This window comes from Peromyscus eremicus, chromosome 17 (genome assembly GCF_949786415.1).
Source record: "Peromyscus eremicus chromosome 17, PerEre_H2_v1, whole genome shotgun sequence".
NCBI lineage: Eukaryota > Metazoa > Chordata > Mammalia > Rodentia > Cricetidae > Peromyscus > Peromyscus eremicus.
The window spans coordinates 8,119,112-8,134,209 of NC_081433.1; the positions used below are offsets into that span (position 1 = coordinate 8,119,112).

Genomic DNA, 15,098 nt, shown 5'->3' on the forward strand with positions numbered 1-15,098 from the left:
GGTCGATCTAAGTAAGGGGTAGGACACAAGGTGTGAACACACTCTTGTGGCTTTTGTTGGGGGGAGGGGGCAGGTCTCCAGATGCACACTGGCTGATCCTTCTGAGTTCCTGGACAAACTCCTGCTTGTTAGGTAGTGTCTGCAGAAGAAACCTGCATCAGAGGAGACTGGAAGGAATGTCCCCAAGGGGCCCAGTGACTCGGGAGAACTCTGCATGTGCAGATAGAATATTCTTCTATCAGAGTCATTGAAAAGACAAGCATACTTTCATCTTTTAAGTTCTTTATTATATTTAGTTATTTGTCTTGAGGGGGCACATTACAGAATCTGTGGAGAGGTCAAGGAACAACTCTCAGGGGTCAGGTCTCTCCTTCTGAGGGCATAAAAGCTAAAAAAAATCCCTGACAGGCAGACAGATAGGAAAGGGTCACAGAGAAATAAATAATCAAGATGGCCAACTTCCAGCTTCTTCCTCGCCTCCTGACCTGAAGGCCTGGGGGGAGGGGCAGGGACCGGTCCAGGCTGGTCAGATGTGTACCAGGCCTGTCCTGAACGTGTTTACCTAGAGCTGTGGGCTTATCAGCGTCCCTTTCTTTGTTTAAGCCGATCAGCCCAATGTATCAGGGGAAGGGAACTTACCCCGTGTTAGCTACCAAAACAATAAAACTTAAAAGATCCAGGCCATCTGAAGGAAGGGATTTTTAAATGAAAAAAGAAAGGAAAGGAAAGGCCATGACTACTCCTAGGTATGGTGGAGGAGAAAGTTTGTTGTTGTTGTTGTTTGTTTGTTTGTTTTTGTTTTTGTTTTTGTTTTTTTGGTTTTTGGTTTTTCAAGACAGGGTTTCTCTGTGTAGCTTTGCACCTTTCCTGATCTTGCTCTGTAGACAAGACTGGCCTCGAACTCACAAAGATCCGCCTGCCTCTGCCTCCGCCTCCCATCTGGGAGGGTCCAGAGTGTACATGACCAGGCCAAGCTGGGCCATGTGGGAGGGGGGAGGGGGGAGGGGAAGAGAGAGGGGAGAAAGGGGAACCAGGTGCCGCAGCCAGGAGGCCAAAGGTCCAAAAGGGCGGGTAACCACAATGTCTGGATTATATAGGGAAGAGCCTCTGGGGGAAGGGCATCTCAGCCCCTGAGCTGGAGAATTCAGGGTAGAGGAAGGGATATGCCAGCCACACCCTGTAACAGGTAGGGCCCGAGGGATGCTGGGAGACCCTGTCTGCCAGGTCCAGCTTGGATATGTTAAATCGGCACCTCAGCTGTTTGAAACCTAACCGCTGTCAATCAATCCCCTCTCTGTTTTGCAGGGAGTCTTTCTGTGTTTTGCTGTGTATGTGTGTGTGTGTACACATGTGTTGTGTTTATGTGCATGTATGTGCGTGTGTATTCTTCACTTGTAATAAATTGTTACTTGTTACTGCCTGCCACGTAAGAGACTCTTCTTTATTTTTATTTTATGAGGGTTTTGATGTATGACGTTGCTCAAGGAGGCCAGAAGAGGGCATTGGGTCTCCTGGAACCGGAGTTACAGACGGTTGTGAGCTACCACATGGGTGCTGGGAACTGAACCCAGGTTCTCTGCAAGAGCAGCAAATGCTCTTAGCCACCAAACCTTCTTTCCAGCACCCTGCCTTTTAATTCCGGTAATTTCTCACATTCTCCTGGCGGTATAGAAACGAGATTCACGTACAATAAAATTCACCCACTTGAAGCTCCCAGTTGGCAGGGTTTTCACAGCGGCTTTGCTGTGTGAGCCTCAGAGCAGGAATCTACCTTCCCAATGCCCGGAGCGTCTGCCATGACAGTAAACCCGTTCTCATGGATGGTCGTCCCATGGAGGCTTTTCGAGGGCAGCTGTGAGCACTGACTGCCCTGTCCACGGGGTGGTTTCTGCAGTCACAAGGCTGTGTTGGGCCAGGGTTTGTGCACCTGTGGACGCTGGCACTTTTACTCCGTCACCACCCTCCCCGCTCCATCCCCCAATGGTGGCGGCATTGCCCAAGCTTTTGATTTCTTCCTCTGATGAGCAAACTCCACACAACTCCTAAGCTTGAGTTAGGCCCCTTGGTAGTGAAGTCCCATGGCTTTTTTTTTTTTTTTTTTTTTTTTTGTTTTGTTTTTTGAGACAGGGTCTCTCTGTAGCTTTTGACCCTGTCCTGGAGTTCGCTCTGTAGACCAGGCTGGCCTTGAACTCACAGAGATCTGCCTGGCTCTGCCTCCCAACTGCTGGGACTAAAGGTGTGTGTCACCACTGCCCGGCTCCCATGGTCAATTTTGAAATCTCACTGGGACCTACTTGGTTTAGTTTTCCATTCCTTTATCCTCTACTTCCTGATCTGAGGTTTTTTGTGCATCGGTGCTTTGTGAGTGTGTTTTGTCTTTGTTTTTGTGCTGTATCATTTCTTCTAGTTTATCCCTGCTGGATCCACGGATCCATGCCAGAGATGAGAATGCTCCTTACACACGGAAGTCTGTCCCGGGAGGCAAACTCTACCTCTTTTCTTTTCTGCGATTGGGTTTTCTTGGCGATGTCCCGGATTCAAGCACTGTCACGCTGGAGTCCAGAAGGCTACAGTGTCACCTAAAGAGCGAAGGCTTGTGATCCTGCTGGTGTTGGTGAGAAGATGCAGCCCCGAACAAACTGCCACCAGGAACCCGAGACATTCTCCACTTAGGAACATCCACTGGGTAACTCTGGGTCTTGTCTCTGCTGCCCCAGAGGAGTTCAAGATGAGTCTGAAGCAAAGTTACTGAGTTTATTAAGCAGAGACTCGGGAGAGAACACTGCAGATTTAAGTGTGGGCATTTAGAGAGATGAAGAAAAGGATATTAGACACCCAAGGCAGAGATGAGGACTTCTCCAGAGGGAGGGGCACACTCAGATGTCTCCACACAGGCTTTGGAAGTTACATTGCTCAAAGAAGGTGGTCTATGACAAAGTTTAATGGTTAAGCAAATCTGAACTGGACACGATGTTGGGCTCCCATAATTCCAGCCCTCAGGTGAAGGAAGCAGAAAGATTTGGTGTTTAAGGCTAGCCTTGGCTAAACAGGGAGTTTGAGTCTAGCCCAAGTCATGAGATCCTGTCTCAGAAAGCAAAGCAAAACAACGAAACACCTGCACATGCAGGAGAGAGAGAGAGAGAGAGAGAGAGAGAGAGAGAGAGAGAGAGAGAGAGAGAGAGAGAGATTAAGCACAGTTTAACAATTAAGGCAAGTTCACAGTTATGAGCTGGTTGTCTTAGCCCTGTCTTAGAGAATCTGCTTGTATGAATTCGGCTGTAAGGTGGTCATATGTGGTGTGTTGTTTGAGCTCAAGGCCCCGAGTGGGCCCAGCTCACTTGCTGCCCGCAGCACCCAGGCCTAGGGTGTCTCTCGGAAACACCTTTCTCTACGGCAATCTTGGCTCTGTCAGCTGTGTGAGGGTTTCTGCCCGTGAACCTGCAGGCCGCACAGACTGGATCCTGGGGTACGGAGTATCCTTTTCCTCCCATGTCCCCTTGGTTTCTCTGTCCTCGCACCCCACTTCAATCCCTCTTTTTGTTTCATGCCAGGTCTCTGCCCGGTGGTCACTAAACCACCTTTCCCCATTTTTCTCCCAGTCAGAAGCTCTGGTGGCAGAGATGCCTCATGAGAAGAAATAATAAGCTCTGTTTGAGAGTCACATAATGGACAAGATGCTTGGTGCTTGCTGTTACTCCCCAACACACACAGAGGAGTCTTCTGGCCCCTGAGGCCTTCAGGAAGGGGTCACCATGACCTAGCACATCTGCGCTTGGTTGCTCTCCTTGTTATCGCCCTAGGGGCTGTGTGGTACCTGTCATTGGGGTGCTCAGTGGCTGCTGACCTCAGAAAGCCCTGAGACAACTATTTCTGCTGGTCTGCTTCATCTGTGGTGGCTTCACCTCATCCTGTGGTGGCTTCACCTCATCCTGTGGTCTTCCGCTGAGCTGCTCAGGGGCCCTGAGGAGGCCTGACAGACAGCAGGAAGAAGTGGGTTAAAGAGAGGACTTTTCCACCCCCCCTAAGACAGAACAGAACTCACATCTGCCAAAGGGGCCATCTCGGAGGGCCAGGAAGCATGTCCCTCCACAGAGAGGAGGGCAACTCTAGAAGATATTGGGGCAGGCCGGGCGTTGGTGGCGCACGCCTTTAATCCCAGCACTCGGAAGGCAGAGCCAGGCAGATCTTTGTGAGTTCGAGGCCAGCCTGGGCTACAGAATGAGATCCAGGAAAGGTGCAAAGCTACACAGAGAAACCCTGTCTCGGAAAACAAAACAACAACAACAACAGAAAAGATATTGGCCAGGGCTTGGAAGGCCAACACCTGCCACAGCCACACCAGTAGGCACTGTGCCCAGCACTGTATTGAGTGTTGAATGCACAGTGTTCCACTTAGAGTTCTGGGTCTTGAACCATCTCCCTAGAAACCCAGGCAATCAATGACCTTCCAGAGCTCGGAGAAGGGGCAAGAGACTCAGAGGGCAGCACTGTCGTCATCATCGGAAGAGTCTTGGCCTAGTTTGAGGGACCTTCGCTGAAAAGTAAGGACCTCTCACGTGCAGTGAGTTTGTGTGCTGGGCTTTGTTTTCCCCTCCCCTCTCCAGCACGTCCATTCATCTCAGTTTTATTCTGGCAAAGCCACCGGGCCGGACTCTGGTAGCAGCTGGGAGTACTTGCTGCCTTTTCCCAACTGCAGCTGGGTCCTGGACCCCTGCCAACGCTGCCATCTGGAGGCCAGCAGTGCCCCCTGGTGGCACCTGAGAATCAAGAGTCGCAGGAACCCAGCTGCAGAAATGGCCGGCCACAGCTGGTCCACCACATGACCTCAAGGCCTGCCGAAACCTCACAACGTCCCTGTCTCCCCGCTCAGAGATGAGAATCCAGATGTAGAGAGCCCGAGGACGTGGGGAAAAGTCACAGGAGCAAGCAGAGGCCGGGGATTTTCCACTCCCTTCATGGCAGTGGCACCGACCCATTGAAATAGCCCCCAGCAGAATTGTGCCAAGCCTCCTCTTCACGATGGAGTCCTGCAACACTGCCTGATGTCCTCTGTGCTTGTAGGGGAAGCCCCTCAACGTGTTCTTAGCAGGAGTCCTCAAGTGGGCTTTCTGGTAGGTTACTAGACCTTCTGGTGGGTTTAGAGACACCATTTATGGATCACCTAATTAGTAATGGGCTTTTGGATACATGGAATAAGTTCCATGCCAGGCAGCAGTGGCACACACGTTTAATCCCAGCACTCGGGAGGCAGAGCCAGGCGGATCTCTGTGAGTTCCAGGACAGCCTGGTCTACAGAGCGAGTTCCAGGACAGGCACCAAAACTACACAGAGGAACCCTGTCTCAAAAAACAAACAAACAAACAAACAAACAAACAACAAACAAACAGTTCCTATCAGAGACCCATCGTAATCATAGAGTTAGCTCAATCGTAGCAAATGGGCCGGAATTCAGCAGGCTGAAACATTCCCTGGTGTGGTCAGTGTTTCCCCATAATGTTTAGGAAACTCGTTACATCAAGCGTGAAGATTTCTAATAAGAGCTTTCAACTTAAAACGTATCCCATAGAAAGTTTGCATCGTGGCTCAGTGACAGGGCTTTTCTCTCTGGATGAGAAGTCCCCCGATCATCCCAAGCCCTGGCCACAGGTAGGTCCTCAGGTCCTTAGGTGCTGCGAGGCTCTTAGTGACATCAGAGTCCCTTCTCATTTCAGAGTCCCTGTACATCATCATAGGCAGAGACTGACCGCCCTGGAGGGAGGGAGACACTCAGTGGGCTGTACTTGCTGGTCTCTTATTCTCCTCACTCCTGTCTCCTTGGGTGGCCTCGGCCACTTAGATGTCATGCCACATTGTGTCTCCACGGAAGTAAAACATCCTCCACCGAAGTGTGGCCTCAAGACATATTAGAAGAGCCCACCTCCCCCAGGCTAAGAGTCAACACCTTCAAAAGCATTGTTAGTTGATGTTAAATGTGGATGATAAACTGTTAGTGATACATCTCCACTGGAAACACCCCTTTTGATGTTGAGAAGAGAGGTCCTGGCCCCCTGGTGACAGCTGTTACCCCTGGTGCCCTGGTTATATTGAGGGAAGTGGCACAGCCAGCTGGACTTCCCTGACTCAGTACCAGCTGCTTTGAGCACTCCAAAGAAGGCTTGAGGAGGCCTTATGACAATCGCAGATGCTTTCTGCTCAAGTGCAACTTCAAGCTCCTGAAGCCACAGCCACAGCCACAGCCACAGCCACAGCCATCCGTCTGTGACAGACTTTATGCCACTGGGAGCCTCACCAAACTCTAGGGAATCCTGCAACCTCTCCAAGGAGAACTTCCTCAGGTGACCCAGCAGAAGGCCTGTGACTGGGGCAAACACTCTTTTGTTTGCATGGGAGGACTGCTGTGATTGGTCCGACTGTAGTCCCTCATTTGCATGAGGGCCTACGCCACCACTGGCACAAATACTGTTCTTTCCATCAGGGGGTTGCTGAGATTGGTACAAATGCCCTCTCCTTGGCTATCTAAGCAGGGTGTTTGGCTCGCCTCATGAGCAGGCTGGGAGGTAGCTTCCTAAGTGCCTTCCCTGAAGACGCAAATTTAGGCTTCATGAAATGCTTTTGTTAAGTGGTCTTGTTTGCTTTTTAATGGAGTTGGTTGAGCTAAGAGCAGGAAGAAAGAAGTGACAGAATCAGGGACAGCAGAATGGTTGGTAACCAACAGGCTCAGAACAGTGACATTTTCTTGGACAACTACATCAGGGGTAGAGCTATGACACCAATGACAGCAGCAGCAACAATAGGTTCCTGACACACAGGCCCAGGGGCTGTGACGCTAGCCGCTGCCAGGGGCTGAGGGATTACGACTTTTGAGGGCGATCAATGCAAGGCCTATGACACTTGCAGAGCTAAGGGTTATATCCTCAGCCTGCACAAGAGCTGTTAACATTTGTCACCCTGGGGACAAGGGGCTTTGGCACCCACACAGGAACCATACAACACTAGAGGGTTTCTCCTGCTGCTCCTACCTGTCTGCTTCTGCGCTCCAGCGCTGAAAACCTACTGCAGCTGCCGAAGGCCAGCACTAGGAGAGTTTCCTGCCTGCCCACAATTTCCTTGCAGGGAGAGCAAAGAGCCTCAGTCAGATGCCTCCAGAGCAGGCACCTGAGTTCTCTACACAGGCCCGGGGATGGTCCTGAGATGGTGTTGCCCTTCTTCCCCAGAACAGGCTGAGGGCTTCTCTTCCCACACATGACACCTGTGGACAGAGTCTCCATCCCGGCTGGCTTGGCGCCGATATGCCATGGAGTTCTTCATGCCATGCACAGCCCAGGCTTTGCCCCACTGAGTTTCCTATGTAATGCCTGCTTCACCCGTGCAGCATGCCCAAAGATAAGTAAGAACGGAATTGGTCCATTTTCAGTATTCAGTGTGCGCAGAGTTCATCAAAGCCTCATAGATAGGCAGCAGGCTCGAGGCCCCTCTCTCCCCTGGCTGGTGGTTGGTGCCTGCTTGTCTCAGAACCCTCGTAATTCAAAGGCTGTAGCCAGTCTACTAGGCACAGAGCCCACAACCAGGAAAGGGAGAGATCTCAAGCCTCCAGAACATTCATTAGATACGGCTTTGTGTTCAGAACCAACAGGATGAGTAACTTGGGAAGAGGGTTGTGCTAGAGCAGCCTGAAGACTGTGACTCCCTGGAGTGCTAGCCTATGGGAAAAGAGAACAGGAATTTCTCATGATCAGGGATTTAAAAATATCAATCTTGAGCAAAATCCATGCCTATCATTTTTTCCCCTGTATGCCAGTCTCCCTTTCTACAGAGTTTAAAACTTTCATTTTCTCGCCACATGGTGGCGTAGGCCTTTAATCCTAGCACTCAGGAGGTGGAGGCAGTCAGGTCTCTGTGAGTTCCAGACCTACCTGGTCTACAGAGAGAGTTCCAGGACAGCCAGGGCTACAACAACAACAACAACAAAACAATAACCTTTCACTTTCTCAAGTCTCAGATTTGTAATTACAGAATGAAGGTCTTGTTTGCCACAGACGTAAATAAGAGAGTTATAATAGGAAATATAATTTATTTCCTTTTACAAAATTCCAGCTATACAAGGTTAGTACAGATTCAAAGGAAACAATATAACAAAAATATTTTTTTCTGACTAATCCATTTTAGAGTTTTTATACAAAGAAGGATAGAAACAAAACTTAATAGGTAGTCGTGGGTTGACACATGATTAAAATGGCGTCTTTGATTAAAAAGAATGAGCGGTGTTGACTCTGCACAATTCTGAGAGCGACAGTCCCGAGGGAGGGTCTTATTACCCAGCGCACAGGCCGCAGAGCACGTGCCTGAAGGGCTCGCTCACCAGCTGTCCTGCCTGGGCTGCAGGTCTGTGGAAGCCTGGGAAGCCTGCAGCAGGGTGTGAGCGCGTGAGGGGCTCCTGTGCCTTCAGCGACCTGATGAGTTAGGAGCTGAAATTAGTGGTTTTTAAAATTTGGATCTTATGGGGGACGGTCTGCACACCACCTCAGGCGTCGGCTGTTTCAACCCGGGGTGCTGCGCGTCTCTCCCGCGCGTAGGACGACAGTCTGCCTGACAGACACTGCAGTGAGCTGTGAATTTAGACTGGCGGTAGGGACTTGCCCTAATTTCAATTACAGCTGTATTAAATGGCTCACAGTCTTCCTGAACACTGGGCAGAGCTGTGCCTCCCCCCTCCTAAAGGCACAGGCGACTTCACTGGGGCTGTGTGATCATCAGGGACAGGCGGACCACCCTGTGCGGCTTGCAAGGGTCCTGCTCTATGACCTTACTTGCTCACTCGTCACAACTTCCAAGCCCATTAGAAACAGCAGGAGGGAAAATGCTTGGTCTTTTTTTTGCAAAAGTACTCCATCTTAAAAACAAACCAATAAAACCCTTCATCGAAGTCCCATTACTAACACCTTTTAAAGGGATGCCCATTGAGCATGCAGTTTTTATCTCCTCCGCCTCTCATGCTTTTTATCAAACATCACCCCGTGTCCTTTGTGGAACAAAGTGTATAAAGAAAAAAAACAAGTGAACTGGTTTTGTACCTGTCTGGTGGGAGATAGCCATACCTGGGCACTCCAAGGGTTGCAGCTACCTCCCAACTCCATGGCCACCCCTGGTGTGAGCAGATCTTGTTGATAACTCTGAAAAGGCCCATAGGCTCTCTGTGGCCTCCGCTGGGACTACCCTCCTATCTCATAGTCCCTAGGAGCTGGCTTCACAGAGACTGTGGCTAGGGTAGGGAATCATTGTACCCTGTAGCTCCATGTACCGTCAATTTTGGCTGGGCTTGAAAAACTAAAACCAAGGCATCTATCTCCTTAGGACTCCAGGATATGGGAGATGACCCCAGGATGGAACACTGGACACAAGGGGGCAGTGCCCTGCGTTCAGGAAATTCATATAGCCCCTGTAAAGGCTCATGAAAAGGGTGAGGAGCCCTGCCTCCTACAGAGGGAGCACTGAACTCAATGCCCGAAAACCTTGTGTTTCCAGCTTGATCAGGGGCTCAGGTTCCAGTGCTATGGCCCATTTGTCCACTCAGGCGTCCCTGAGCTGGGGTGGGGACACCCATAGTCAGCCGCATCAGGAAAAGGACAGGACATTCTTGTTGTGGATATTTGAGTTAGAAAACAAAGGAAGTCCCAGAGACAGAGAGCCTGCTCCAGAGCAGGGAGAGCATTTTAGGGAATTTCTCGGTTGTGGGGAAAGCAAACGGCCAGTCTCCAAGGGCCAGAAACCTGGGAAATCACCACCAGAAGGAGAGCATCCTGGGATGTTGACCACCACCTCAGCTCTTCTGCGGTTCTGCGGGGTGTGGGGCATCCCCACAAGTCAGGTGGCGTGAGGACCAGAGCTTGAAGAGGTGCAGACCGCTCGGATGTGTTACACAGACACACGCACGGGGCAGTCTGGAACCCGTAAGCTCTTCATGGAAACGATCCTGAGCAGTGTTGCAATGGCTGACCGATATCACCTTCTCCTATACCTCAGGATAGCAACTTCTCCAGACGGAGATGCAGTCAGCAGCTGAAAACTGGAATCCCGTGCAGCTCGACAGTGGGAGAGTTGCTTCATGAATCCCGCTAGGGATGCTAGGCAGTCACAGCGACAACAGAGTGACCACCCAGTTCTAAACAAAAGCGTGCTTGGAGTTGTGTGCCTCAAATCAACACTGAGACCGCGTCCTGAGGCTCCTTGGGGTGTCACCTCTCCTGATGTCTGCTGAAGGGAGAAGCCAGTCCGTGACCCCAAGGTTCTGCCTGCTGTGATCAGTGAGACTCTGGTACCAGCTTAGAAGTGGGACACGGCTTGGCAAGCATTGCATTTCCCACGTTATGTTAGGGTCAGGTCATAGGTCATAGGTCACAGGCACTGACTTTGGGTAGTAGCATGGCGGGGAAGCTCTGGGGAGCAGAGGACCAGTAGGCAGCCCACGGCTCTGATCTCTTCTCTGCCAAGACAGGAGTGGGTTCTCTGTGTCCTCCACCTCACAGTGCTGGTCAGACATCACGAGGACCCGTGAAACATGTGGGCCACAGCCAGCCAGCCTTGGATAGCTAACACCTCCCTCATTTTAAGAAGTCTGGCTTCTAACATGGGCATTCCCAGGACTAGTTCATGTCAAGTGAGAGGAAATGAGAGACACTAATGTCTACCTTTTTCTATGTAGGGGACGCTCAAAGTCATGTTCATTCAGAGACAAGCGTGTTGGCTCCAAGTGAGTCCTCACTTTGGGGGCTCAAAAGTATCACTGGCCCTGAGGACTCTGGGCCTAAAGGACAGATCAAAGGCTTTCTGGTCACAGAAGCTCTGGGCACGGTATTTTGCAAATTGCACCGACCTGCGATGCCTATGGTCTGATAGGTCCTTTTCTGCCCTAGGGGCATCTGGGGGCTCATCCTGGGCAAGGGTTTGGAAGAGCGGGTGGCCCCCAGCATTCGAGGTGAGCCAGGAAGAGTCATCTGCTGTGTCAAGGGAGCAGACTGTGGCCCTGCTACTAGCCAGGGACTGGCCTTCTTGGGGCAGGTGCAGGGCACCTGGGCTTTGCTGATGGCCAGGAGTGGGGCCCAGACTTGGAGGCTCCTCACGTGTGCCAGCAGTCAGTTCTTCTTCAGGCATGCTGTCAGGCTGTCCCCGGGCCTGAGGTACTGGCTGGCTGGCCTGTGCCTGACGCTGGGTCCTTTTCTGCATAGTCAGGGCACAAGGCTTCCTAGGGTTCCCTGGGGTGGCTAGGTTCTCATCATCCTGAAGGTTGTCTCCTTGAGCTGGGCTCCTTTCCTGCCTGCCCAGTGGCCTCAGGGGATGCTCCTGATCCCTGTCCCCATGCCAGCAGGGATTCTGTTCCACTGGCAGGTTTTCGGGCTCTGCCACACACAGCACATCTGACTGTCCCGTTTGGTGTAATCCTGCATGCCCCGTACCAGTTTCCTCTGGTCCAAGGCGACCCTGCAGCCGGCCCGTGTCCCCCTGTGTTGGTAGACTCTCTTTGGCTTCACTCCCCAAGCTTTTTGTCTGAGGAGGGGCAGACCTATGCTCTGCCTTCTGGGTAGGCACAGGAGGTTCTGGACCATAGGCTGGCTCCACCTGCCTGGTCTCTCCCTTTGCGGCTGGCCTCAGAGGATATGTAGAGGAATGTGGTGCACCAGAGAAGTGTTGTTCTCTCTCAGGATGCTTTCCGTCCAGTGCCTGTAGGCCCACAGAGGGTGGTTGTGAGTGGCCCAGATGCTCTGCTGGGCTCTTTTGTGGCCTTGGGGATGCTATGCTTTGCATGGCTGTCAATTTGTTCTCTGTACCCCAACTGCTTTTTCTCAGCGCTGGCTCACTTGAAACACACGGTGGAGACTTAATGGGCACCAGGCAAGAATCTGCAGCTTCCCCCGGCTGAGCAGCCGGGGCTGCCGACATTAGGCTCTGCACCGTGTCTTCTGAGATGCTTCCTTCAGTGGCTCTGCACTCGTCCTTCGAGGACCTGCTTGATACCAAAGGATGGCTGCCGGCGTTTTGTGTTACCTTGTCTCTGTAGTCCTGGATACTACCTGACCATGGTGTTGTCTTGTGTTCAGGCCCATGTCCACCGTCCTGGCCATCACCGACTCGTGCTGACATCTTGTGTCCAGTGTCTTGGGTACCACCTGCTTGTGGCATTATCTTGTATTTAGCATCCTGGGTACCGCCTGGCTGTGATGTTGCCTTCTGTCTAGGGTTGTGGGCATCACCTGTCCATATGGCTGTTTTGTGTTCAGCATCTTGGGTATCACTGGTCTGTGACACCGCCTTATGTTCAGGGTCCTGGGCACCGTGTGGCGTTATCTTTTGTTCGTTATCCTGGGTACCACCTGGCCATGGTGTCACCCGTTTAGTGTCTTGGGTTCTATCTTGCTGTGGTGCTGTCTTGTGCTCAGCATTCTGGGTACCACCTGGCCCCAGTGCTACCTTGTGTTTGGGCTCTTGGGAAGCACCTAGACCTGGTGTTATCGTGGGTTCAACATCCTGGGAAACACGTGGCTGTAGTGTCAGCTTGTGTGCATTGTTCTGGGTGTCCCTTGCCCATGACATCTGCTTGTGTTTAACATCTTGGGCACCGCTGGTCTGCGGCGTTTTCTTGTGTTCAGCATCCTTGGAATCACCCTTATGTGGCGTTATCTTGTGTTCGGCGTCCTGAGCACCAGATGGCCGTGCTGTTACCCTGTATTCAGGGTTCTGGGTACTACTTGGCTGCGGCACTGTGAGACCAGTGACTGTCGCCTCTCCAGAGACTCGGATACTTGCAGTATCGAACGTGGACTGGCTGTCGTTGCCCAAATCATGGCTGACGTTTTCCTGAGCGATGCTTGGGGGTGAAGCCGACTCGTTCAGGGGCCCTTTGCACTCTTCCTGCCCAAACTGGATGTTTTTGCCTGACGCTATAGAACTCCCAGGCCTTACGCAGCCCTGGGGTGGCACCTGCACTGTGGGGGATACCCCTTGCTGGAGGCCAGTGGCCGAGCTGGTGCCCACTTCTGCACAGCGTCTCCCAACAGTGGGATGACTTGAGGTGCCATTGCTGTCTGGAGGGGCCTCATTGGATTCTGGACACAGATGCCTTTCCCAGGTGAGGTCAGAGATACACTCTTCCGAAGTGCCACTGCAGTTCCTGAGGTCACGTGAGTTCTCGGGGCTGTGTTTTTTCTCTGTTCCACCAGGAAATGTTTTTGAAGGGATTGGAATTGGGAACATCTGTGAGGCATCACCAACCACGTGGGTGTCATCTCTTATGTCTCCCTGGAGTCCACCTTCTGCTGCAGGCTGGAGACTCACTGGCATTCCATGGGGTTTACTCAGTGCTGTAGGGGTTTGGTAACCCCTCCTATCCTCAGCCCCAGTGGAAAATGCGGCTTGTTTATTTTCAGTCCCATCCTCTCGTCTCAAAACTTGAGAACAATCGTCTTCACGACGTGCTGCATGTTGCAGAGGGCCGGGAGAGGCTGGCATTTCGTGAACAACGGGAAGCTGTACTGTTATCTGTGGAGGCTTGATGGCAGGCTGAGCTCGCCGCTCAGCCTGGACTGCTAAAGGGGCTAGGAGGGGGATCTGTGCCACTGCCTCCTGTTCCAGAAGGTGCCTCTGGATGGCAAAGAAGGGCTCTCTTTCTGGGCCTGAAGGTGTCCTTTCTGCCTCATCCTCAGAGCTGCACACAGTCATGGTGATTTCAGGGGCCTCTCTTGTGCTATCCTTCACTTCCTGGGTGTCAGGTGCCACCTCCTGTGTATTGGGCTCTGCTCTTCTGTCCTTCTTGACTACCCCAGTATCTCTGGGGCTGTCCAGTCCAAGTGGGGACAACACTGGTGCATGGCCAGACAGGTCTTGGCCTTTGGTAGACATGCCTGAGAAACCCACGTTCACAGCCACGTGACTACCCACAGGAGCCGCTGCCTGGGACACCGAGGACTTGAGTTGTTCCTTGTGCTCCTCATTCATGAGTTCTTTGGATTCGTTTCCTCCGGTTTCCAGGCTTTCTGAGTTGGAGGACATGATGGTTTCTCCACCGGGCCAACGTCTGGACTCCGAGTGACTAAGCTTTGCACAGTGGGACAGCCAGCTCTGGGGACCGCAGACAACGGTGGCGATGCTGAGGGCTGGCAGGGGCTCGGCTGTGCAGGCCAGGAACCGGGCCGGGGGAGTTCTGGTACAGCTGGTAGCCATGGTGGCCACGTGGAGCACCCTCACTTGTGGCCTGTGCACTTTCTTCTTCTGTAGGCTCTTGCTCTTCCGTCCTTCCCTGTGCAGGGGCAGCACACCAGCCTCCGAGTGCAGGCGGCCACTCTGTTCAAATCTTTCTCTCAGCTTGGAGAGGATGGAGCTCCGGCCCACGATTCGCGGCAGGAGGCCCCTGGCAGCGCCGGGCCGCTGGGCAGGGGGTTTCTCTCGCGCCTCTTTCTCCTTAGCTTCCTTCTCTTCTGCAGCCAAGAACTTCTTTAGGATATTTTTCACGGTGCTCTTCCCACTCGTGGGGCTCCACCGGGGCTTCTCACTGCTTGGGGTCCTCTGGCTGGCCCCGTTGGCTCCTTCCTTGGTCTTTTCTAGGAGCTTGTTGATAGTGGCATTTACAAAACTCCTGCCCGGCCCTTGCTTGTCCTTGGAGATCAGCCGGCCCACTTCCCGGGTCTTCTTGAGGTGGGGTTCCCGGCCTGTGCCCATGAACTTAGCCTGTAGAAGCTGGAACCGCGTGGGTCTCCGGCCCGCCTCCTGGAGCTGGGATGGGCGGCTGACCCTGGTTGCTCTGTTTTCTGCCTTCTGGGGCCCGTCCGCACGGTCCAAGATGTAAAGCAGGAGGCTGTTGAGGACAGTACGGGCTGCCTCGTCGCATGTCCTGCTGATCTTCTTCTTGAGTGTCTGCGCATCAATGGCCATCTTCTCATGGAAGATCTGGCTGTTCTTGGAGCTGGAGGAAAACAAACAAACAAAACAACAACGACAGAAAAAAAAACAGAAAACCACAATGTCACATGTTTTATTGTCATTTTCATACGGTTACTCTTATCCTGGCTAGTTTTATGTCAGCTTGAGACATCTGATTGGAGGGAACCTCA

General features: G+C 52.3%; 1 protein-coding gene across 1 annotated transcript in view; it reads right to left on the reverse strand.

Annotated features, from left to right (window-relative positions):
* Positions 1-10,416: 10,416 nt before the first annotated feature.
* Adprhl1 (ADP-ribosylhydrolase like 1) overlaps positions 10,417-15,098 on the reverse strand; it is a 33,387-nt gene continuing 28,705 nt past the window's right edge. The window contains exon 8 of the mRNA XM_059244590.1: positions 10,417-14,950. Coding sequence (XP_059100573.1) covers positions 10,756-14,950 — 4,195 coding nt within the window. The 3' untranslated portion in view covers positions 10,417-10,755. The remainder of the gene's footprint in view (positions 14,951-15,098) is intronic.